The 26,997-nt window shown below is 33.1% G+C and overlaps 1 protein-coding gene across 5 annotated transcripts in view; it reads left to right on the top strand.

The window, feature by feature from the left end:
• Rps6ka3 (ribosomal protein S6 kinase A3) overlaps positions 1-26,997 on the top strand; it is a 108,986-nt gene that overhangs the window by 10,484 nt on the left and 71,505 nt on the right. For 3 of the 5 annotated variants that reach the window (XM_071606729.1, XM_027927349.2, XM_071606730.1), the window contains exon 2: positions 18,922-18,978. In XM_071606729.1, the coding sequence (XP_071462830.1) occupies positions 18,937-18,978 (42 nt within the window). In that variant the 5' untranslated portion in view covers positions 18,922-18,936. Of the gene's footprint in view, positions 1-11,523; positions 11,618-12,609; positions 12,647-18,921; positions 18,979-26,997 lie in introns of those variants that run through there. The other 2 variants (XM_027927350.2, XM_071606731.1) reach the window with 2 other exon arrangements.

Genomic DNA, 26,997 nt, shown 5'->3' with positions numbered 1-26,997 from the left:
GATACCTAGATAGTCTACAGAGGAGAAAGAAGCCAGTTGGTTTGCATGAGTTGCTATTTTTGTGGGAATGTAGAGGGTAATCACCTAGAAAGATAGGTGCTTTCTCATACATATGTAGCATGAAGCCCTCCTTTTCCCAACGGTGCCAATAGTGAACATGTAGTTCTGGCATGAAGTAGGAATGCTGTTCATAAAAGAGCCAATGTTTAAGTAGTTAATAGAGTTAGAAAAGTTAATAAAATCAGTATTACTCTTCAAATGCAGAATGAGTTAAATAGGGTTTTGTAAGCTGGCCTGAGAGAAAACATTTGACATTTGAGAGATGCTTTGAGATTTATGAACAGCTGTATTAGAAATGAAATGTCTTATATTTGTTTTTTTTTAATATTTATCTTTTAGTTGTAGTTGGACACAATACCTTTATTTCACTTATTTATTTTTATGTGGTGCTAAGGATCGAACCCAGGGTCTCGCACATGCAAGATGAGCAGTGAGCACTCTACCGCTGAGCCACAACCCCAGCCCAAAAATGTCTTATATTTAAAGCAAAAATGCAGTATTTGGGAAAGAGGCTTCTGAGACATTTCCTAATAGCTCTTGCAGAAGCCCCTAGGTGTATGCTTGAGTAATGTGCTCTGTTTTTATGCAGCTTGTTAAATCATTATCTGTTTATATTTGCATCCTCTTTTCAGGAAAACTTATTTGACATTACTTCAATGGGAGGAAATTTAAAAGAAAAATTATATAGTTATTAGGTTTTTTTCTTTAGACTGTTAAACTATTAGGTCTAATTTATATACCATAAAATTCTCTCTTGTATATAATTCATTGGTTTTTGATAGATGCATATAATCATGCAACCATCCCTAGTATCAAATTCTAGAACATTATCATTACCCCAAGAAGAAATCCTATACACATTATCCATCATTCCCCATTCGTCCCTTCCCTCAGCTCCTGGCAGCCACTAATCTTCTTTCTGTTTCTATAAATTTGCCTCTTCTGGACATTTCATATCAGTGGAATCCTACAATGTGTGCCCTTTGTGTCTGGTGTCTTTTACTTACCATAATATTTTCAGGGTTCATCCATGTTATAGTATTCTATCAATGCTTCATTTTTTTAATAGCTAATAATGTTCCATTTTGTGGGTATAAACATTTGTTTATCCATCAGTTGATGGAATTTGAATTGTTTCTACTTTTTGACTATTATGAAATATGCTGCTGTGAACATTTGAGTACAGGTTTTTGGGTAAATGTTTTGAATTTTCTATGTACCTAGGAATGAAATTGCTGTGGTCAGTCTATGCTTTACATATTGAGGGAAACGCCAAACCATTTTCCAATTCACCTGCACCACTTTACACTTCCACCAGTGTGTGAAAGTTCCAGTTTTTCCACATTCTCTTCAACATGTATTACTTTTTTATGCTATAGCCATCATAGTGGTATAAAATTATACTTTGTTTTGATTTGAATCCCACTAATGATTAAGGATGTTAAGGATCATTTCATGTGCTTTATTGTCCATTTGTATATATAATTCTTAGGCTTATTTTGTAACTGATTTGGGGATTTTAAATGGAGTTTTGCTTGAATGGTGATGTAGAAGTTCCTTGTAGTTACGTATTTATGTGTGTATTCTCAGAAAACTTACTTTCAACACATGCTTTAAATATTTTCTTCATTTTTTAAAAATTGTTTTAGTTGTAGATGGACACAATATCTTTATTTATTTTTATGTGGTGCTGAGGATCGAACCCAGTGCCTCACACTTGCAAAGCAAGTGCTCTGCCACTGAGCTACCGCCCCAGCCCCTCTTCATTTTTTAATATGTGATTAAAAAAAACAAAGCTGTTCCTTGAACTGTGGTTTTCCAACTGGATTCACACAATCTTAGGTTCTATGAAAATGCCTTAGATACCTTATCATAACCTTATCAGCTAGAGCAGAGTTTAAAGGAATGCAGCATGGAGTTAGATTAGTTTTAGAAAGTTACAGAAAGAAAACAAAAATCGAAGCAGTCACTAGTCTCCTCAGTCTTGTTATTGCTATTCTATAGTTTCTTATTTAAGGCAAAAGAACAGAGATCAATTAAAAATTAAAATTGGGTACCTGAACTTATACCCTTTGACATCATAACCTGAAGATGGTACAGAAACTATACCTCAAAAACATAATACAGAATCCTCAACAAAATAGGAAGACAAATCCATAAGAAGGCATATAAACCAAGTGGGTTTTTTTTCCCAAGGATTTAAGATTGTTTCAGTACCCAATAAACATTCAAGTCAGCATACTAAAAGGCTAAAGAAGAAAAATCATATTAATGCAGAAAGTGCATTTGGATAAGTATTAAACATAATAAAAATACAGCAAACTAAGAAGAGTTGGGAACTTTCTTAACTTGATAAAGAATGGCAAAAAGAAAATCCATAAGTTAACATCATAAAGGTGAAAAGCAATGTTTTTTTTTAAAGATCAGGAATAAGACAAAGATGTCTACTCTCCCAACTGCTATTCAACATAATCCTGGAAATTTTTACTAGCATAATGAGCAATAAAATGAAATGAAAGATACAAATTTAAAAGGGAGAAATAAAACTTTCCCTATTTTTAGGTACATGATAGTTTCCAGTGAAAATCACAGGGAATCTACCAAAAATCCCTAGAACTAATAAATGAGTTCAACAAGTTTGTAAGACAGTATCATTTAAGAATAAGTTATATATACTAGTAACAAATGTGTAGAAACTGAAATAACAGTAACATAATGGCTCAAAAAATACTTAGGTGTAAATCTAACAAGGCATGTATAGGACTTGTATGCTAAAAGTAAAAAATCCTAATGAAGGAGTGTCTAAATGAATGGAGATAAATATCATGCTTATAGATTTGAAGTAAAGATGTCAGTTCTCCCAAGTTCATCTATAGTTTTAACCCAAGCTTATTCTGACATTGAAATGGAAAATTAAAGGAACTAAAATAAGGGACTGGAGGTGTGGCTCAGTGGTAGAGTGTTCACCTAGCATGTGCAAGGCATTGGGTTCAATCCTCAGCACTACATAAAAATAAATAAATAAAATAAAGGTATTGTGTCCAACTATAACTAAAAAAAATACTAAATAAACTAAAATAAAATATAATGTGGGAGGAGCCACTTCACACAATTTTAAGATTTACTATATAGGGCTGAGGTTGTAGCTCAGTGGCAGAGCACTTGCCCAGGACATGTGAGGCACTGGGTTCAATCCTCAGCACCACATAAAAATGAATAAATAAAATATTGTGTCCATCTAAAACTAAAAATAAAATTTAAGATTTACTATATAGCCTCAGTAATCAAAATACTGTGATATTGACAAAGGGATAAAAACACATAGATCCAAGGAACAAAATAGAGAACTAAAAATAGACTCACACAAGTATGGGCAACTGATTTTTGTCGAAGTTGTAAAAGAATTTGATAGACAAGGTTAGGTAGCATTTTCACCAGTGGTATTTGTAGCAACTGCATGTCCGTAGGTAAATCAGTGAGCCTCCATCCAAGCCTCACTCGTTATATGAAAATTAATTCAAAATGGATTGTGGATTTAAATGTAAAAGAAGAAATCTTTTAGAATTTAGACAGGAGAAAATCTCTGGGCCCATGGGCTAAGTGAAGAGTTTTTAGACCTGATACCAAAAGCATAGTCCATAAAAGAAAAACTAAATTGAACTTCATCAAAATCCATAACTCTTTCTCTGAAGAAGATAAAAAGGGGCCTGGGGTTATAGCTCAGTGGTAGAGTGCTTGCCTAGTATGTGTGAGGCACTGCGTTTGAGTCTCAGCACCACATACAAAATAAATAAAGGTATTGTGTCCATTTATAACTAATAATTTTTTTTAAAAAAAAGACAAGGTACAGTTTGAGTATATTTGTAAACATGTATATGAGACGAGACTTTTAAAGAACTCTCAAAACTCAACAGGAACAAAGAGAAGCAATCCAGTTAGAAAATGGATAAATGAAAAGACACTTCACCAAAGAGACTATATGGATAGCAAATAAGACTCTGAAAAGATGTTCAACATGGTTAACTGTTAGTTTGTTGTGATTTTAATTTTCACTTCCCTATCATTACATACCTATTAGAATAGCCAAATTTTAAAATGGTGATAAATATTGGTGAAGATGCAGGCAGACTGGATCTCTCATACATTGCTGTGGGTATGTAAAATGATGAAGCCCCTATGGAAAACAGTTTGGCTATTTCTTAATAAACCAAATGTATATTGACTATATGATCAGTTGCATTCCTAGGCTATTTCCAGAGAAATGAAAACTTACTTCACATAGAAGTTTGTACTCAAATGCAGACATCGTTATTTGTAATATTAAAAAATTAGAAACTGAAGATAATTCAATAGTAAGTGATTAAACAAGCTGTGGCACATCCATACCACGGAATAATACTTAGCAACTGAAAAGGAATAGGAGTGTTAATACACAATTTAGATGAATCTCAGTGGAATTATGCTGAGTGAAAAGAAGTTGCATGCTGTATGATATAATTTATATAACATTCTTGATATGATAGAATTATAGAAGTGAAGAATAGATGAATAGTTGTCAGGGATTAGGAAGAAGAAAGGATCAAAAAGAGGCAACATGGGTATCCTGGGTGATATACTGTTAAGTATCTTTACTATTGTGGTGGATACAATGACCTCCAAATATGATAAAATGGCATAGGACACACATATAAGTACCTGTAAAACCAGTGAAATCTGAATATAAGATCTGTGCACTGTACCAGTGTCAGTTTCTTGGTTTTGACAGGAAATTATGTAAAATGTTACCATGGAGTAAAAATGGATTAAGGGTATATGGAGTCTATTTGTTTTGCAATTTCCTGTGACCCTATGATCATTTATCTAATTCTTTGTTTCTTATTGTTTATTTGGAAATGTATTTTTACTGAAAACCTTATTTCCAATCATTGTACTAATGAGAATGAAAGGCTATATCCTTCATATTAAAACAACTCAAACTAATAACTAGCTAGCATCATGCTTGATGGGCACATATTATAGTTTTATTAAAATTATGCCTGCATAATTTGGTCAGTTTTATTCCACAATTCTTCCCCTTTCCCATCCCTCCTGCTCAATTCCCTTTCCCAGCTTCATTGTTCTCCCTTCTATTTTCATGAGATTCCGCCCCCCGCACCAGCCATTTCAAATTCCTTATTTCTCTAGCATTTATAGATGAGAGAAAACATTCAACCTTTGACTTTGAGTCTGGATTATTTTATGTAGCATGATGTTCTCTAGTTTCATCCATTTACTAGCAAATGCCATAATTTCATTCTTCTTTACGGCTGAGTAAAACCCCATTGTGTATATATGCTACATGAAATTGACCAAATTGTTACATGTATGTATGAATATATCAGTGAATTCCACTTTTGTGTATAATTCTAATGCACTGATTTAAAAAAAATAAAATAATAGAAGACCAGTATAGTAGAGGAAGGGAATCAGAGAGGAGGGGAGGAAAGGGGATAGTACTGGGGATTGAAATGGAGCAAATTATGTTATATCCATTTATGAATATGTCAAAATAAACCCCATAATTATGTAAAACTATAATGAAATAATAAAAACAAAAAAAATTTTAAAAAGTATGCATGCTATTTTCACTTCTATTTTTATATTCTCAAAGACCTTGCTAATGCAATTAGGCAAGAAAATAAGAGAATTCAAAAGGAATATAAAAGACAAGTATTCATAGATGATATAATCATCTACTTAGATAATCTGAGGAAATTTATAAAGGTTTGTTAAAACTAATGATAATGTGATATTACACAAAATGAATTCAGAAATCAATAAGTAGCTTTCCTGTTTACCAGTTATAGCTGGTTAGAAATTATATTGGTGAAAACTGTCTCATTCAAAGTAACAATAAAAATATTTAATGTCTGGAAATAACCTTAGCGAGGAGAGAATAGGACCTAAATGAAGAAAATTATTAAATTACATTAAAGAATAATTTGAAAAAATTGGGAGACAGCTATGGTTCTTTAATGTAATTTAGTTTCATAGGAGTTGAGGGTATTTTTTTAAAGAATTGAGCATAACTTTTCCTTGTATCTTGAATGAATGTTCTGATTTTTTAAGAGTTTTTTAGATTTCTTTAAGTAGCTCTCAGTTATTTTAGAATTTATGTTAACAGTTAAAATTAACAATTTTTATTAAAATGCTCTTAGTGTTTATTCTTAATAACTATACAACTATAATTTGTGGTTATCTTTTCAGAAAGAAGTCTTATTAGCTTTATAAGCCAAGATTGTATTTATACCTAGAGTGATTTTATATAGTTAATTGGATTATTTCTTAGTAAATTCACCTCAGAATTTAAAACTCTTTATATTGAAATATAGATCATACCACACAAATACTGTTAAGTAGAGTCTGATTTATTGTGTATTTGAGCAAGTCCCACTGTCTCATTTCACTTACTTGTAAGCTATTAAATGCTGTCTTTTTGTATATAAGGATGTTTGTAAAGCTTTGTATAAGTTGAATTATTTTAAGTGATTATTAACAGTTAACAGTTGTATCATCAACAGTGTATATTGGATTCAATGTAGTAGACATTTAAGCATCACTTGTTTTATAGATGAAAAAAGAGGTCATGGTGGTTTTGCCATAGTCATAGCAAAATAAGAACATGGACTTTGAAGCCAGCATGATGGTTCATCTGATTTGGATGGAAAGGCTTCATTGATCCTCTGGAAATTGGCCTAAAGAAATCGTTAGGTTTGTTCCTAAGAAATGTAAGTGGGCCAGTTAGAGCAAGGGGTTCCTCAAAATACCCTCAAATATAAGGATTTGTCATTTCCCCTGGCAAGATGAGCAGAAAGAAAGAAAAGCTGATACATTCTGAACACCCAGTATGGCTAAACATACTGAATTGACCACAGCCTTTGGCAAAACAAGTATCTGATTCTTACAGATAAGAAAACTGAATCACATCAAATCACTTGCGCAAAGTCACACCTATGAAAGGACAAAAAGACCAGGTTTGGAAACTTGTTTGTCAGCTTCCAAAGCCCATAATCATTTCACTACACTGATTTCCCAGATTTGTCAAATCGTAAGAGTCATCTAAGGTACCTGTTTGAAAAATAAGCTACTAAGCCATGGGGCTTCTGGAAATTCTGATTCAGTTTCCATCTGGGGAAAGGCCACAGTGCTGGGGACCTTGAATGCAGGCTAAGCAAGTCCTCTACCACTGAACTATGTCCCCCATCCCTGTGCAATTTAATAGGAATCTGAAGTAATTCTGATCATCAGGCGGGTTTGGGAAATACTATCATTTTGTACTAAAGAGGTAGTGTCTGAAGGTATTAGAGAGGCAAGAGTTTTTTTTAAAGTTGATGCTTTACTAAAATAAAGTTGGATGGTGGAAATGGAATTACAAAATTGTTAGATTCCTTAATCTGCACAGAAAAAGAGTATTTTATATTTAGCATTTTTCTTTTAGGTGACAACATTAAGTGACATTATCTTTGTTTACACTAGGGAATGAACATACCACTGATGGGAATATAAAAAACTATTTTGAATGCAAACAAAAGGGAAGCAGAAATATAAAAATTCCTTAAATATAAAATCAGTGATTTCTTTAGGTGTAAAACCCCACAAAATCTTAAATAATCTAAAATTTTAATCCTTTAAGTCAAAGGTGCATAATATTTTCAAGCTGGAAGAGTTCTCAGCCACATATTTTATGGATGAAGAAACCACATCTCAGAGCCTTGCCCACACTTGGTGGCCAACTTTTGAAATCCATGTAGGTCAGGGTTTCATACAACTCTTATGGACTGTAGATAAGTACCATCAAAAAGTGACTTTTCCAAGGTCATACTGGTTTCTAGAAGTAAATCTAGTATTTACCTTATATTCCTTATTTTAATTGATCTAATTTTGTTTTCTTCATTACCCTACTGAGAATGGATATATTTAATGGAATCATTTTTACTATGTATTATTAATATTATTATTAATATTTCTGATTGAACCATAACCTTCTTAGACTAGTGTATTTAAATAATGGACACTTTAAAATATGCTTGTTGGGGCTGGAGATGTGGCTCAAGCGGTAGCGCGCTCGCCTGGCATGCGTGCGGCCCGGGTTCGATCCTCAGCACCACATACAAACAAAGATGTTGTGTCAGCCGAGAACTAAAAAATAAATATTAAAAAATTCTCTCTCTCTCTCTCTCTCTCTCTCTCTCTAAAAAAAAATAAAATAAAATATGCTTGTTAAAGAACTCCAGTTTTCTCTACTTTTTTTTACAAAATTTCTCTGTATGAATAGAGATAAATGAGCATAGTTAGATGTTTGTACATGAATTGAAGAAGTAATACATTTCTAAGTACAGATAATAGTAGCTTTTCTATTCAGACTTAGGTTCAATTATATTCAAACCTAAAAGTTCTGTGATCTTGGACAAATTAATAACCTTTTTCTTTACATAACAGTATACCTAATTGTTTATTAATGATTAATTGGAATTAAATGAAAGAATATGCATAATACAGCTAGCTCTGTAGTTTGGACAAAATAGGAAGTGAATAAATGATAGCTGTTATTATTTACTTCTTGACACAGTAGTTATATAGAAGAATATTAATTTCTGAGTGAGTGCTTTAGTTTGTTTCTTTAACCAAATGTTTTATAACAATCAGAAAATGTCATGCTTTTAAGTATTTTAGATTTACTTGAAGACCTAGAACATGGTCAGTTTTTATAACTTTTCGTAAATACTTGAAAAGAGCCCATAGTCTTTTTATATAATAAAATTCATCATCTGCCTATCCTATACAGGGCACAGTGGCTCAAGAGGCTGAGGCAGAAAGATCACCAGCCTCTACAATTTAATGAGACCCTGTCTCAAAAAATTAAAAGGGCTGGAGATGTATCTTAGTGGCGAAGCACCATTAAGCTCAGTCCCCAGTACAAGAAAAAAAATATTGTTCTACCTATCCTAATACAAATTATTTCAAATGCTTTGTCCTTATTTTGTTTACTTTGCTAGTTGGTATTAGTGTGCTAAAATTTTCCCATCCACTATGTTTCCATTGATTTCATGTTATAGTCCCAAAGCATCTACTTTTGTGTTTTGTGGTTTGTCAAGTCTGTGGCTAAATGTTCTGTGCTATTATGCACTTGCTCTTTTTTAATGACTTTGTGTTTAAAAAAATAACACATGCTAATTGTACAAAATCTGAAAAAATAGAGAAATATACACAGAAGGAAATAAGTGTCTGTATTCTTACTATGAAAAGTCATTATTAAAAGATTTTTATGTGATTAGGAGTTTTAGATTTTGTGGTGGAATGTGTTCTTCGCTTTGCACAGGATATTAGACTTTTTGTGTATGCAACAAATATTTATTGTGTACCTATTGCATGGCAGACATTTTGCTAGGGGCTGGGAATACAGTACTTTAAAATATTGATATACTCATCTTGGCTTAATTTCCTCATTTTTAAATTGGTGATTAAAAGTTTTTAGAAGCATCAAAGATAATTAATAGTGTTTAGCATTTACCTGGTGGGTAAGAGCTCAGTAAATTATACCAATTACGATTACTATGTATATTCAATACTGATTATATCTTTAGTCCAAATAAAATGACCATTTTAATCAGCATAAGGTTTTTGCCTTACATTTTGTTTTCGGTGTTAATGTTACAAACACTTGCTTTCTTTTTCTTTACGTGTCTCTATACTTACCTGTTTTGGAGGGAGTACTTTAATTAAAAATAAAATCCAAGATTTTTTTTTGTGTGTGTATGTGGTGCTGGGGATTGAACCCAGGGCCTTGTGCATGCAAGGAAAATCCAAGATTTTTTGTGAAACATTTTTCAATGCAGAGTAATACGTAGTGTAATGAATTACCCTATATCCATAACCCAGCCTCAAGGATTATCAACTCCTACCCTGTCATTTCATTTCTACTTAGCCTTTCCAACCCACCCTACAACCTTCTCCTCTCCTACTCCAGAGGATTATTTTGAAGTTAATCCTAGAAACACCAATTCAGATGTAAATATTTGCATTTATACTTCTTAAAAATAATGACTTAAAAATATATACCTACCTTACTCTTATTACTCATAAAAATATCAATAATTCTGTAATAGCATCAAATACCTAGTAAGTCACTCTTTTACACATTTTTAATGGCACATTAAAGTTGTACATAATGGCTGAATTTATTGTTATATATTCTTATATGAATACAACTTAACAATATAATTTGACCAATAACATTCCCCAGCATCCTCTCACCACCTAGTCCCTCTCCTCTACTGATCTCATGATTTTCACGATTTCATGATTTTCATAAGACCTTCCCCCCACCTTTCTTTTCCTTTTTCACTTCTAACTTCCACATAGAGAAAACACATGACCTTTCAACTTCTAAGTTTGAAGTGTTTTGCTTATCATAATGTCAAGTTCCATCCATTTTCCTCCAAATGTCATAATTTTATTTTTATTTAAGGCTGAATAAAATGCCATTGAGTGACTCTTTACATTTCTTATATTATTACTTTTGGAATGAGTTCTGTCATTTTGTTTCTTGTGTTTGTTTTTTTCTTCTGCCATATGGATTGTTTTGTTTGAGGAGGTCGTGAAATATAGAAAAATAAATTATATAGCTAGAAAGATCTGGGTGTGAATTCTGCTTTTGCCAATCACTAACTTTGCTGATCCTTGCTTTCCTCAACTGTAAAGTTAGGGGTAATTATACTCACTTCATGTTCTTAGGGTTGAATGCGATGTCTGCATAAAGGACTGTTAATGGTATTTGCCATTTATTATCTTCTTTAGTGATTTGGACTGTAATGATGTCTATTTTTTATTATTGTGTGTTTTTTCAAAATATTCTAAAATTTATTAGATAATTACTAAAAATAGTTGTTAAATATCCTTGTAGCAAAGATGGAGTATTTAGAGTCTTTGCTTCTCCTATTACCTCTTTTAAGTCCACATTAATTTAGCCTGAGGTGCTTTTCTCTTTTATATTGTTTATACTTATCAATTTTTATTCATTATTTACCCTTTCTTTTAGTAGAACTAAGTATTTATTCAGTTATTTTTAAGTTGGTGTCAGTATACTTCAATAGTTCTTTCCCGCCTCAAATATTCTTGAACTATTTTTTGATTCTCTTTTGATGGTCTAAGATGTACCTTCGAACAATTTGTTTTAAAAAGATACTATCAGGATGATGAAATTTTATGACTTTGCAAATCTAAGAATAATTTCCTGTGACCTTTGTACATGAAAAACTAGGGTGAGGTATAAAATTCTTAGATCTTAACTTTTCCCTTTCAACTCCCTATAGGTCATTACTTCATTGTCTTCTGGCAGTTTATTGTTGCAGAGGAGAAAGCTGAGGTCAACCTGATTCTAGTTCCTTTGAAATAACCTATTTTTTTCTGCTTGTATGCTTGTAGGATTATATCTTTATCCTTGAAATTTAAAAACATTTGCCAGGACATGTCTTGGTGTTGATGATCTCTGTTGAACCTTCTCAGTCTCCAGTCTCAGGTATTTTTTTCAGAACTGGAAAATTTTCTTGTACTTTTGATTAATTAAATTGCTCTGTTTTGTATTTTTTAGGAACATCTGTTGTTCATAGATTATTTTTCTGTCTTGTCTTCCATAGTTTTAAAATCTTTTTTTTTTACTTTTTTATTTTATTTTTTTCATTTACTCAAATTTGTCCTCTGTGGCATGGATTCTGTTTTCTGCAGTGTCAGTTCTAATACTTGCTATTCATGATACAAACTTAATTTTGGCTACTGTGTTTTCATTTCTTTATTCTTATCTCAACATGTCTTGTGTCATAAGCAGAATTCCCCTTAGGGGTACACTTTAAAAACATGAAGTGGATTCAGGCCTGCCTAAAGCTTATTTTCTGAGGCCACACCACAGGACCAGAGAAAATAAATAAAAATAAAAGCTTCTGAAAGGGTCCTCATAAACTTAGAAATGTAGATATAACCAGAGGTCATTTCTACCCTAGTCTAGGAAATAGAAAAATCTTGGGTACTAACAGGTCTTTGGTAGCTAGAGGAATAATAAAGCAGGTATAAGGGCACCATAACTAGAAATAAAACTGATTTTTCTAATTACATTTATTGTTTTTTTCTGTATAAAAATACATAATAAGTGTATATAATTTTGAAAAGACAGTACAAAGAAGAAAATCCTATGGCCCAGGTAACTACTGATAAGATTTTATGTTTTGCCAATGACATGCACCCATGCTGGGAGGGAGGATGCAAACTGGGGTCATACTGATAGTTTCATATCCTTTTTAATTTAATATATTGCAAACATATTTTTGCATCATTAATTTTTCTTTGAGGCCCTAATTTTAACCATTTAATAGTATTCCTACATATTAATAGATGTATTATGATTTATTTAACCAGTCCCCTGTTGGTCATTTAGATTGTTTTCTATTTTTCAGTATAATGAGTATGATGAATATCACTGTACATAAGTCTTTATGCACATCTCTGATATTTCCTTAGGATAAATGAGGAGCTGATTCTTAATCCTGTCACGTTGGTAAGGATTATATACATTCCTTATTAAGAATATAAAATGCTTGTTTCTTATTGTTTCAATGTGATTGCATAGAAGATTCTTTGGATTCTGAACAATGTGATGTTATCTTAACCAAAGTTGGAGGGAGGTTTTTAATGCCTCATACTCGGCACCTTCATGATGAAACACCTGTTACATAAGCTTTGGGCAGGAAACCTCTGCTGATATCAGGAAGTTTGGGAAGGCAGATAATACTTGTGGAAACTTGAGGGTGGTTTTAAAAAAAAAGTGTGGTCCTTGCTTGTTCCTACAACCTGGGTCTCCATATAAATACACTATGGCTCTGGACCCTTTCTTTTCTTCTTCCCTTCCTATTATTTCAGACTGTTTTTTCTTTGTCAGGTATCCTTTTCTGCCAGTGTTCATATGTACATTTCATTTATAGGTAAGAGAATGTCAGTAGTTGATATGTCTTTTAAAAAGTCAAGGTTGTATTTTATCAATCTGATCATTTATTCAGTCCTAGTATACTTGTACATGATGATCTGCTGGACTTGAAGAATTTTTTAACTTATATTCTTCAGAGATGTCACAATAGCCTGGGAATGTGCATTGTAACATGCCATTACAGCAAAATAATCTGCTTAATAGGGTTTCTTAAAATGAATTTTTTTAAATTAAGGAAATATTCTTTATTTTAACATGTCAGCATTTCCCTGAAAAACACCTAGGAAATGCTCTAGAAGTCCTGAAACCTTGGTTCAGAATTACTGATTAAACTGTTCTTTTCTAAACCTGGAGGATGATCTTAAGTGATAATTTTATACAATATTGAAGGTTGTTTTGAAAGTAATTCCTGCTGAAACTCAAGCAGTTTCCTTTATCTGATTTGTTCTGATGAGACCCATATTGTAGGTTATTCCAATTTGTGACTTTTTACACATTTCAGACTAACAAAATAAAGCATGATTAGCATTTCCTAACCTTTTTCAGTATTTCATATCATATTTGCATACGTACAATCTGCCAGGCTCCAGTTTTTTTGGCTAGGAGACGACGTGGTGGGATGAGAGAGGATAAATACATTTGCCTCACTTTTCAACTATTTTTTGGTCCATACTCATTCTTTAGCCACACTGTATAGAAATATAGCACACATATTAAAGATTTTTTCCACCCCAGTTGGCAGGAAATTGACTGTAGTAAGTGGTAAAACGGGCATCTTTCCTATACTTCTTCATTGCTTTACATCTTTAGAAGTTATCTGAGAAATGTAAACATTACACAGCCATTTGAGGCAAATAGGGAAGAGAAGTAGCATTTACTGAGCATCTCTGTCCCTTGGTGGATCCTTTACAATATCCCTGTGAGATAAATATTATATGCATCTTATGAATGAAAAAATAGGCTCGAAATGTTAAGTAATTTACCCAAGTTCAAGTACTACACCAGTAAGTGACAGAGCTAAGGTTTACATCCAGTAAACACATCTTTAGAACACATGTTTTTATCTATTTGTTGCTTCTTTAGAGAAATATATTTTCCTGTTTAATAAGTACTGTTCCGTGAACTTTGGGAACTATAGAATGTACAGTATTGAGTCAGACTGCTAACCCATGGAACCTAATTGCTAATGAAAACAGGGTCATCTTTTCAAAAAGAAAATGTAAACTTTTCAACTGCAAAAGTAAATTTATGCTCATTTCTAATAGATAGAAATTAGAATTCTTGTTTCAAAGATAGAAAAGTTTCTTTGTAATGGAGATGCTTTTGGTAGAAAAAGCTTTGTAAAGATTTTCAAATATGTATTATAATATCAACTTTCATATTTTCCTATTTTAAAAATTAAGTCATTCAAATTATATTTATTTATTTGGGGACTGGGGATTGAACTCAGGGGCACTGGTCCACTGAGCCACATCCCCAACCCTATTTTGTATTTTATTTAGAGACAGGGTCTCGCTGAGTTGCTTAGTGCCTCACTTTTGCTGAGGCTGGCTTTGAACTTGCGATCCTCCTGCCTCAGCCTCCTGAGCCGCTGGGATTACAGGCATGTGCCCCCGGGCCCGGCCAAAACTTAATTTTCCTAAAATTTTTGGTACTGGGGATTAAACCCAGGGGTGTTTTACCACTGAGTTATATCTGTAGCCCTTTTTAGTTTTTATTTTGAGACAGGGTCTTACTAAGTTATTTGGGATCCTCCTGCTTCAACCTCCTGAGTTGCTGGGATTACAGGCATGTGACACTGTACCTGGCAAATTGTTCAAAATTTTAAATCTTTGCAAAGTATCGATTTCCTTTCTAAGTTTAGCAAACAGTAGAGAATAGAATACCTTTTAGATCATGTCTGACTTAATTTTTTTATTAGATTGCTTTGTTTATACTGTTAGTTAGCTGGATAGTTAAGAAAGTATATTGGAAATTTGTGGATGACATGAAGCTGAAAATAGTGACGAGGCTGATTGACAAATTTAGAATATAATCTCTAGAAACTGTAGCAATGGGTCAGAGGTGGAAAAGATGAATCAAGAATAAAATTAAGAGGTGCAAAAGATGAATCAAGAATAAAATTCAGTGGGTAGAGCGCTTGCCTGGCATGTGTGAGGTACTGGGTTTGAATCTCAACACCACATATAAATAAATGAATAAAATAAAGGCCCATCAACAACTAAAAAGTACATATAAAAAAGAATAAAATTAAGGTTTTATTCATGGAAGTAATAACAGGTAGGGATAGAAGATGTGGGGCTTATTTGTAGTATAAGTAAAGAAAATAAGTATTTAATCTACAGAAAACTCACAGAGAGTCAAAAGTGTGTTGTTCAGATACCAGAAGTAATGCAGATGTGAATTGCATTTATATAAGTGTATTATCTAGGACAAGGGAGGTGTTATGCCCTTTACTTTGCATTGGTCCTACTAAGGTTGGAATGTTAATTCCATATACCATTCTTTAAGATGAATTGGCATTTACTCAGAAAAGAGGAGGGTGACAAGTCTCATCTAAAAGAAATAATAACAAAGACAGACTTGAGGAAACTTGAGTTATCTAGGAAAACTGAGATTCAGAGTAATTTATGATCATAGATGTAGATTTACTTCCTGTGAATTTGCAGATAGCCTACAGACAAGTTCTTCATTTGTTAACCATTTGTTAGTAATCCTCTTAAAGTGAATTTGTGGCTGAGGAAAGTTACTAGCAGGCAGTGCTTTTTCTGAGATAATGTAAAAGACTGCCTGATGAGCCTGCATTCTTATCCTGGTGGTATTCAAACATAGGCGATAACAAGGTAAAAAGAATTAAAGCACATGATGTGTAGTTAAAACAGAAGACATTTGAGATCCTTTACCAGTCCTAAGTATTTTAATTTCAAAATCAAAAGGACTTGATAGAGTATTATTTTATCTTCCTGAAACTACCTTACCTTCACCTTAATAGTAATTTGCATTGGTACAGCTCTTTATCAACTGCTTTCTTATGAGTTATTTCAGTTTTGACTCAATAAATAAATCTTTGGGTAGATAGGGAAAACATCTCCATTTTGAACAGATAAAGTAATAGGCTAAGAGAAAAGTCTCAAATCTCAAAGTTTGTAAGTGGCAGATCTCTGGTTCTACCCCTGATCTACCAATTCCAAGTTCAATGCTGTTTCTACTGTATTGGTTTGCTTTAAATGAAGTTATAAATTGTGATACTTGTTATGAATACATTGAAAATTACAAGGAGCAGATGGTTGTCAAATTTTATTTCCAAAATAAAATTTAGGAAAATGTAAGTGCAGCTCAAGTTAGACCAAGTATTCAAAAAAAAAAAAAAAACCCAAATGATGAACAGACATTGAGCAGATTTGTGATACAGAGGATAATGGTTTACAATTAATGAGAAAATGTAGTTTGGGCTACTAGATGAATGATGGTGCCACTCATTAAGATAGCAAATATAGGAGAGGGGGCAAGTTGGTGGGCCATAGGTAAGGTGATTGAATTTTGGACATAATAAAAATAACATTGATTACTAAATGCCAGGTATTATGCTTAGGGTTATATATATTTTATCTCATTTAATCTTCCACAACAACTCTCTGAAGATGAAACTTTAAAAATCTTCATTAGAGCTTATATTAAGCTGTCCAAGGCTTCATAATTAGTAATAACAACAGGATTTTAAATGTATGTGTTTGACTCCAGAAACAGAGTTCTTAAGAGCTAGTTTAAGGTTTCTTTGGGGTGTTAGGATAAAGATAATCAGTAGCCAGTCAAGTAAATAGTAGTAGCTTTTAGGAGAAAATAGTATCCTTGAGACAGTTGGATGTGTTTACCATAGAAATGGGCAATATTGTAGCCTCTGAAAATGTCTTAGGAAACTAAAGATGTTCTACCTGCCTCCCCAATTTTCCTGCACATTAGCACCATTTTTGTGCTTTATAGTATTATATAGATATTAACTAACCCAGGAACATCCTCTGTGAGTGGGTAAAACTGAAGGGTACCCTTTGTATAAGTCAGTAGACCTTCTAGGATGAAGGCCATATTTTATTTACCCTTTCTCTCCAGATCAGTACTTAGAACAGAGCATGAATGAGATGGAATGTATGAGATGGAAATAGGGATGGGAAGATTAGAGAGAGGAGTTCAAATTCAGAGAAGCTGCCCCATGTGGTAAATGGAATAATAATAGGTGAGCTGCCTTTATTTCCCAGTTTACAATTCTCATAAGACAGTTAGCTTAGATCTTTCTGTACTTGTTGAATTAACGAGTAGTCAAAGGACTACTCCTTTTTTCCAGTGAGGGAATGAGAGAAATCCCTGTGTTCCTGACTTATGTTTGTTTGTTTTGTTTTTTAAATTACACAAGTAATACATATTCATTGTAGACATTGTAAACATATTAGAACATTCAAATAAGAAAACAAATAAACAATTTAAATTGTCTAAAATTCTACCACCCAGATAGCCACTGTTGACATTTTGGTGTATATCCTTCCAGAGTTTTCCCCATACAAATATATGCATATTTGAATGTATATATTTGCTTAAAATGGGATCATTACAATTCATATTGTTTCGTAAACTCCTTTTTCACTTATTACATGTGACTGTCTTTCCATGTCAATAAATTACATCTTTATCATTGTTTTTAATGACTGTATAGTATTCCATTATATGGATGTACCATAATATATATTTAACTAGTTCTCTATTGTTAGGAATTTAGGTTTCCAATTTGGAGTTCTTTTTGGAAAAAATTATGGTGAGCATTCTTGTATATACATCTTTGTGCACTTGTCCATTTAAAAAAAAAAAACAGAAATAGAATCAATGAGACATTTCAGAATTTTGTGTTTTTTTTTTTTTTAATAGACATAGATTGCCTTCCTGAAGGGTTGTGCTGATTTCACAGTTTTTCCAGTAGTTAATCCAGAATGTTCTTTTTTTCCATGCCCACTTTAGCATTGAGTGTTGCTGTTATTTGTAAACCATTATGTATTTGAAAGGCAAAAGGTATCTTTGGGTTAAATGCATTTTTGTGATTGGTACTAAGGCCGAATGAACTTTTTCCCCTGTTCATTTCTGTTGAGGTTCATGTTTTTTCTTACAGGTATGTTAAACAAAGCTCTTTATGTATCAAGGATATCAACCCTTTGTCATATGTTACTTTATTTTTTGTAATCAGTTTGTCTTTTATCTTTTTTTGTGTCTAGCAGAAGAAGTTTTAAAGTATTATGTATTCAGATGTCATTTTTTCCTTATTATTTCTAACCTCTTTACTCCATGATTATTATTCACCTGTATTCTGAGACTTACATAATTTTATTTTTTGACATTTCAATGTTTAATCCATCTGAAATTTATTTTGATGTAGAAATTAAGCTTAATTATCTCTGAAATAATCAATGTTTCCCTGATTAATTTTTAATGAAGTTGGAGTTTAGAATGTGTTTTGCCATACATAATGTTGTAAATGCTCTTTGGTGAGGCTTAACTAAGACCATTTGCAATGCATTTAACTATTGAAATAAACTCAAGGGCTCACCTGGAAAGGTAGTCATCATTTGTTATATTATTTCATGGGAAAATATTTTTTATAATTTCAAATAATTAGTTTACAGAAGAACTTTTGAAGCACAACCTGTTGGCAAATTTGCAACTGCATTCTTAGATGGTGGTTGTATTTCATTAGAGCACTATAGAGAAAATATTTCTGAATTAGTTTTTTGGGTTTTTTTTTTTTGTCTTCATTTAACTTTGATGTGAAATCTGTTTTGGTAACTTTCTACTTGATGTGCTTTTCACAGAATGGACAGCAAATTATGGATGAACCTATGGGAGAGGAGGAGATTAATCCACAAACCGTAAGTAGAATATTGTATCACAAGGGATAGAGACAAATCAGATGCCACAAAATTATTCTTATTTTTAAACTGAGCAAAGCAATCATTTTACAGTATTAGAAACTTGTCACTATCTCACATTGAATTTACCTGTGCATGTGTCAGAGGGCACTGTGGATTTAACCAAGGGGCATTTTACCACTGAGCTACACACCACCCTTTTTTTTAAAATTCACTTTCCCATGTTTAAAACCATCTCTTTATTTTGATGTGTGTGTGTGTGTGTGTGTGTGTGTTGCCAGATATTGAACCTAGGGCCTGCTGCATGCTAGGCAAGCAGGCACTCTGCCACTGAGCTACACCCCATCCCCACACCAGCCTTTTAAAAAATTTTCTAAATTTGAGAGAGGGTTCTGCTAAAATGCACAGGCTGGACTTAAACTTGATCCTCTTGCTTTTGCCTCCTGCATTGCTAGGATTACAGGCATGTACTCAGCCCAAAACATATTTTTAAATATGTCAATGACTTTTATAAAAAGTCATGACTGACTCTTAAGAGAATAATAAAACACATTGCTTTATATTGTCAAGTTTTTTATTAATGCATTATAGTTTATTTTAAATATCAAACTGACCATAAATTTAATAATAAATATATAGAAAGATCATAATTTACAGAATTATTTAACATAGAAAGTAGATATCAGCCATTTCCTCACCTGTTTATTTTTTGTCATTTTATTACTGAATCACCAGCACTTAGAGCCAATATCTGGTACACAATGGACACTTGTTAAATATTACATAAATGAATTAAAAAATTGTTCCCAACCTCCCCCACAAAATAACCATATCTGCAGCTTAGTTGTTAATCTTGCTATTATACACATAGACAAATATTATTTATGTTTACAAAATAATTTGAGCTTCATTTTCTCTGAAAATACGTGTGTTGCACAACTTGGTCTTTTCAGTCAATATCTTTTTATGACAGTATATATAGATGTCTTTTTAAATGGTTACCTAGTATTCTAATTTTATCCTATTTGTTTTTGTAAACTTGTGTTTGATTAGATGTACTCTTAGTAAAGGATGAGGTGGAACTAAGGATATGGCCATATAAATTTCAATAGACTTTACCAAATTGCTCTTTTAAAAGATTGTAAAAATTTCAGTGTATAAGTACTAGTTCAACCATTCCCTATTCAATACTAGATATTATCAGAAAATATTTATTTCACCAGTCTAAATAAATAATAGTTTCTCATTTTAATTTGTATCTCAGTTGATTATTTGGTTAAATATCCACACATTATTGATTGACCTATGTATTCTATCATTTACCCATTTTTCTTTTTGGTTATTTGTTGTTTTTTTATTTGTCTGTATAATCTCTGAATATATTCTGAATATTAACTCCATATCTGTTGAATACCTTTGAATTATTTTATCCCTTTTTTTTGGAACATTGATTTTGTCTTTCATTGTATGTATACAGAAGTTTTCATTTTTAAATGGTCACATCTGGCTTCTGGTTTCATGTTTTAGTTAGAATATCCTTCTTTGCACCACAGTTATAAAAATATACTCTTACATTTTCATCTACTACTTTTTTTGGGTTTTGTTGTTTGTGGATTTTGTTTGTTTGTTTGATTTGGCTTGGGTTTTGCATTTAGATCTGTGATCCACTTGGAATTTTAGTATCTCATATGAGGCAGAAATCTAATTTTTCTTTCTAAATAGTCCACTTTCTTAATCCTTATTTATTGAATAAATAAAATTCATTCTTTTCTCACTCTTTTGAGATACCTCTCATCATATTTAAAATTGTGTTATACCCCAAATATAAGTATTCTAGGGCCACCATAACAAATTAACACAAACTGGGTGGCTTTAAATGACAGAAATTTATTATCTCATAGTTTTAGAAGTCTGAAATCAAGTTTTTTTATATGTGGCAAGGCAAGCCTTCCCACTGTTTTACTTTTCAAAATTGTAGTCTTATGCATTTAATTTTCCAGATTAAACTTTACAATCAATTTGTCAGTTACTCCCTGAAAAATATATTGGGATTTTTGTTAGAACTGCATTAAATTTATAGATTAACATGAAAAAAAATAATAAAATTGAGTCTTCACATCCAGAAACAACATTTATCCTGATATTCTTTTATCAAAATTTTATAGCTTGTGACATAGTTCTTATGCATTTCCTATTAAGGTAATTTGTAGTAGTTTTTATGTTGTAAACAGGATTTTGTGCTATGTCTTTCATCTGGATATTGCCATTATGTATGTACATATATATACAGTTATGTGTTTCTATATGCTTTTTAACATTTGGGAAAGTTTATTTTTCAGAAATCAGATTGTCATGGACCTTATGTCATCTAGGGAAGAGTGAGACCAATTTACTCTTCTGCTTTAACAACCCCTGAATAGTTTTGTGGTTTCTTAAATAAAGTTTAAACTCTTCAGTGTGAATGACCATGCGGTGCATTATAAGTTCTTTACATACTTCTTTCCACATCCTCTCTGGCCATCCACCTAACGCATTAGCTTATCTTTTGCATCTGGGCTTTCATAGGTGATGTTCTTTCTTTCATATTTTTTTCTTACCAACCCCCTCCATTTAATTCCTAGTCATCCTTAAAGTCCAAGTTTATATATAATTTCAATGGATACATCTTCCCAAGACAACTACCACTTCCAATTCTGACATTTTTCTTTGTGCCACTATACCAGCTTGTGTATACCCTAATGACAATACCACACCAGATCCCATTTACTTGTCTGTATTCCCTACTAAACTGTGAGCTGCAATGACCTGGTCTGACTTATTCCTTGTTTGTAGTACCCCATTGCTATTAAGTATTTTATAATTAAATGAAAGTATGGATTTATTTTAGCTACCATAGGGACCCATGCATGAGGCCTTGTGCCTGGGGCTACCTTCAAATTTGGTCTAGATTTCTACCCACTCCCAAACCATTTGAGGCGTTTTATTTCAGTGGTCTATAGTATGTATTTACGTCTAAGCAGGTGTAAAAACAGTCAGTGTTAATATTGATTTTCCTGATTTCAACTGCCTTGTTTCTTTTTTTAAATATTCCTTTGGAAGGGAAACCTCCAAACCTTCTATTCTCTGTAGGCTAAAATTAAAGCATTATTATATGGCTTTATTATATGCCTTGGTTTTTTTAAAATTTTTATATGTTTATATATTTTTTATGGCATTAGTAGCTCTTAAACCTGTGGAAGAAAAAAAAATGCATTCTAGAGATAGGTAGAAAGGTACAGGACAAACATATTACTAGTAACTTGGATAAGGTTGTTCAGCAGATCATTCCAGATTTTAAAAATTAGGGTTTGGTATCAGATAAAGCCCTAGTATTTAATATTACTTTAATGGTATGAAATATAAAATATTGTCAAAATGTATATTAACCTTATACTTTTAAACTGTTCTTATCTCTGATACACAATCAGAAGTTTTGTCAACTAATAATTTATATGATGAAAGTTGAAATGTTGTATTAGTTATCTATTTAGTGAATTACACATTATCTCAAACTAGCTGAGTATGGTAAGTATGGTAGCATATGCCTATAACCCCAGCAATTTGCAAATTCCATGCCAGCCTGGGCAATTACCCCATCTCAAAGAATAAAAAATAGTAGAGCTACAATCTCTGGGTTCAGTCCCCAATGCTGAAAAAAGAAATTACTCAAACTTAGGGCCCTATTTAAAACTATACACATTTATTATCTGAGTTTCTGTGGGCAAGAAATCTAGGCATAGCATAACTAGATCTTTTGGCTCAGAGACTCTCCTAGACTGCAGTCAAGGTGCTGGCCAAGGATAGAGCCTCATCTGAAACTTGACTGGGGAAAGATCTGTTTTCAAGCTCATATGGTCATTGGCCCAGATTCCTAGCCCACAGAAACTGAGAGATAATAAATATAATAGGGAACTTGTCAACTGGTGGGTGTTCTTATAGATTGATTGATCCCTTTTCCATGGGCTAGAATGCAAGGTAGTGATGATAAGCCAGTTTTGACCAAGAAAAGACAGTCGAGAGAACAGAGTAAAAACATGAGAGAAGAGACCACAGTCCCTTAATAATCTAATTATCTAGTGACACCTCTTCACCCTAAACTACCCTCTTACCTATGAACCACTCTTTGAAAAAGACAAATAGGCACCTTGTTTGCATAATTGCATTTTGGAGTGTTTTTCTTACAGCATATTAGTCTTTATGTAACCAATTCTAGTCATTGATTAACCAAGTACTTAATATATATTCAGTGCCAGGTATTCTGCTACCTTGTTAGAGGCACAAAAGCATATAAGGAAACTTGTAATTTTAAAATGGCAAAATAAAGCTGTTTTGGTCCTCTTCTCTGGGAAGTTATCACCCCAAACAAAAAGGTGAATAAGAAACATAAACCTAATCTTTGAAATCAGAAAATTTCTATAACTTGAACAAGATATAATATGAAAAGCAGATGGAGCTGGGCATGGTAGCACATACCTGTAATCTCTGCTACCATGGAAGGTGAGGCAGGAGGATTGCAAGTTTGAGGCCATCCTGGGAAACTTAGTGAGACCTTTTCTCAAAATTTAAAAAAAAAAAAAGGGGGGGGGCTAGAGGTGTAACTCGGTGGTAGAGTGCCCCATAGTTTATTCCCCAATACCACAAAACAGCAACAACAAAAAAGTTAATTATAAAGAAAACCAGAGAGGCTCTAGACTTGGGGATCTCAGGCACAGTAGGAGCTATGGTGAGGCACTGGGCTAGAAACAGGGAGGTCAAGTAAATCCTACTACTGAATGGTGATAGAGCCCCACTCTACCCACAGGTCCATGTCTTCCTGGCAGGAGAGTGGGGTGACCTTACCTGAAGAAATTTGTAAAGACTTCCTACTTGGCTGATAAACCTACAAGAAAGCTTTCCAGTTGACCAGGCCCAGAACATCCAAGCCATTTCTACTGCCTGACACACAAACACTCACCTTCCCTTTCTCCCCCTGCCTTTTTTTTCTTTTTCTTTTTTTGAGGTGGAGGTCTCACTATGTTCCCAGGCTGGCCAGGTACTCCCGGGATTGAGCTATCCTGCCTCAGCCTCTCAAGTAGCTAAGACTATAAATGTGCAGTGCTTTACTCTGAAAAAGCCAAATATCAGATGCTTGAGGAAGGCTTCCAACATGAAAGAATAATTTTAGAGGAATACACAATACAAGATAAAGAAAAATGAAAAGCTAATGTGTTTGAATTGATTCCCTAAAATAGAATGTTTGCTATTTCTTTTTAAAAATCATAAAAATATACTTTTAGAAATTAAACATTATAGGAATGTTTTACATTTTGGTAGAATATTTAGAAGCTACAGTAGAGGAAAACTCTCCCAAAATAAATAGTAAGACAAAGAGATTAAAAATAAGGAAAAAAAAGAGCAATCTTAAAAATAAGAAAAAAAGAAAGAGCAATCTCCTGTTTAACAAAGAGGAATTCCAAAACAAGGTATAGGGAAATAAATAAACAAAATAAAGGTAAAAAACACCAGGAATAAAGGGAAGGCCCTAAAAGTTTTACAGATTTTTAAAAATCATATATAAAGGATTGAATATAAGAATATTATTAGATTTTTCAATATTGAAGTTAGAAAACAATGCCTTTAAAATGCTTAGTGAAAATGATTGATTATTAACTAAGATATTTTCAGACATCACCTATTTTAGGAAATTGCTGGAAAAAGGGCTCCACCACACTGGAGAGTTGTTAACTAAGAAAAAAAATGAGATGTGGTATTCAGGAAACAAAGGATCCAACACTACTGATGAATAAAGGAGGCTTCAGAAGACTAGTTCATTCAGTAGGCTTAGAGAGTACTCAATTCAAATTGTAGCAGACAGACGGCTCCAGCAATACTGTCCTCCAGAGCAATACTGGGGGTGGTGGTTGTACTAGTATAGAAGTGATGAATTCTCCAGTAGATTGGAATATTGGAAATTCGCTGGAGAGGCTGTTGCAGGGTGGGAAAATTCAGAGAGAAAAAGAAAAGTTTTGGGGCTGGGGATGTGGCTCAAGCGGTAGCGCACTCGCCTGGCATGCGTGTGGCCCGGGTTCGATCCTCAGCACCACATACAAAGATGTTGTGTCTGCCAAAAACTTTTTAAAATAAATAAATATTAAAAGTATTCTCTCTCTCTCAAAAAAAAAAAAAAGTTTTAAAACAAAGTAACTATAAGTTAGAGAAGAGCAAAAGTTGTACACTGGAAAAATAAGAAATGTAACTAAAGTACCTCATCAATGAGCAATGTTTAAATAGACACACGAATTGCAAAGACTAATGGACTTAACCAAAATTGGCAATAGGAATGCTAAGTCATCTACATAATAGTATGTCTAAAAGTAATATCTGAAATTAATGAGAAAGTACTATTAAGTTGTTATTTATCACATAGAGGTAAATACCAGAGGGAACTACAAAAAAGAGTTGAAAGGGTACCAAGAGTGTAGGGTACTGTTGCTTTTCAGTTATAAGCCTAGTAGCAATCTTTGACCCTTTAACCTTCTTTTAGTTTTAGTTGGACACTATACCTTTTATTTTTTTTATGTGGTGCTAAGGATCGAACCCAGACCTTTGCACATGCTAAGTGAGTGCTCTACTGCTGAGCCACAACCTCAGCCCTGACCCTTTAACTTTTGATGACGATTTAACTAAAATTTTAGAAGTAGTATAACCTGTGTAAGAAAATGAAAATTCACAGAAGACATGAAACTTAACTTGAGGTTTGAAGAATAGATAGAGTTTTGAGAAGTAAATCTCAATATTGGGGTGAAAGCATTCTCATGGGAAATGGTATAAACAGAAGCCAAAGTTAGGGGCAGGGTGATGAGATATGTTAATTAAATTGGTAAACATAAACATAAAGGATAGCCCACTTTCTCCTGAATATAAAATATCTTTACCCAGTCCTTCTTGATATATTGAGATAGTCAATGGAATGTCTCCTGAATAGATCTCCTAGGTTTCTATTTCTGGTAGAGTTATTTTGTTTTGATTGGATTTTTCCTTTATCCATACCTCATCTTTCCTGTTTCCCTTTGGTCTTTGCCCCAAAATCTGCTTCTCCCATCCATATCTTAGATCCCCTTGTCTTCCATCCTCTGGAACTTTAATGCTGTTTTCCTTCCTTCTGACTTTCTAAAAGTTCAATCCTTTCCGATCTTTACCCACCTAAAGTGAGTATTTTATGTATCTCATAAAATAGAAGAAAATTTGTCCCACTAAATTGATCTATACCAGAAGATTAACCATCATCACCTTCTTCCTTCCCCAGTAATGTTTGCTTGTTAACCCATATTGATGCATAGTTAGTTTAATTTCTCACACAATTAACTTAATGCTAACCAGTACCCTTTGTTTTCTGATTTCTGTGAGACTAGGGAGGGAGACTGCCTCCATAGCAGAAGTTAGAATGCCCCTTATAGCACTTCAAAATGAGTTATACTCCATGTATATATAATATGTCAAAATACACTCTACTGTCATGTATACCTAAAAAGAACAGCAACAAAAAAGACAGCTACCTAAACTCCAGAATTGTCTATCCTTTCTCATCTGGCCAGAGGAATCCATGCTCTGCATGATCCAGGCTGAAGAAATAGGGAGTCTTAACTGTTGAGGTACCCTTGGTTATCAAAGAAGAATTAAAACAATATCCTGCATAATGAGGAAATAGTTCTCTTAACAGTTGATGCAATACCAGCAAAGTTCCTTTTGAGGATTGAAAATTTAAGGAGACAAATAAGTACCTAGCACAAAGTAAGAGCTTAATAAGTGTTAATTTCCCTGTCCTCTTCCTTCCAGAGGCTGGTCTTGCTTTCTCAGACTGTTCACCAGGGATCAAATATCCCCACTTAGGAACCAAGATGATAGCCAGTAATTTTTTGGCTGACAATAGGCCTAGCCGTCAGGCAAAATTGTGAAATGAATTGTTTTCCCTTAACTTGATCCTTTGACCCTCTCATTCTT

This window comes from Marmota flaviventris, chromosome X, assembly GCF_047511675.1.
Source record: "Marmota flaviventris isolate mMarFla1 chromosome X, mMarFla1.hap1, whole genome shotgun sequence".
Taxonomy (NCBI): Eukaryota; Metazoa; Chordata; class Mammalia; order Rodentia; family Sciuridae; genus Marmota; species Marmota flaviventris.
Note: the sequence above shows the minus strand (reverse complement) of the source record. Positions and strands in the feature narration are given on the sequence as shown.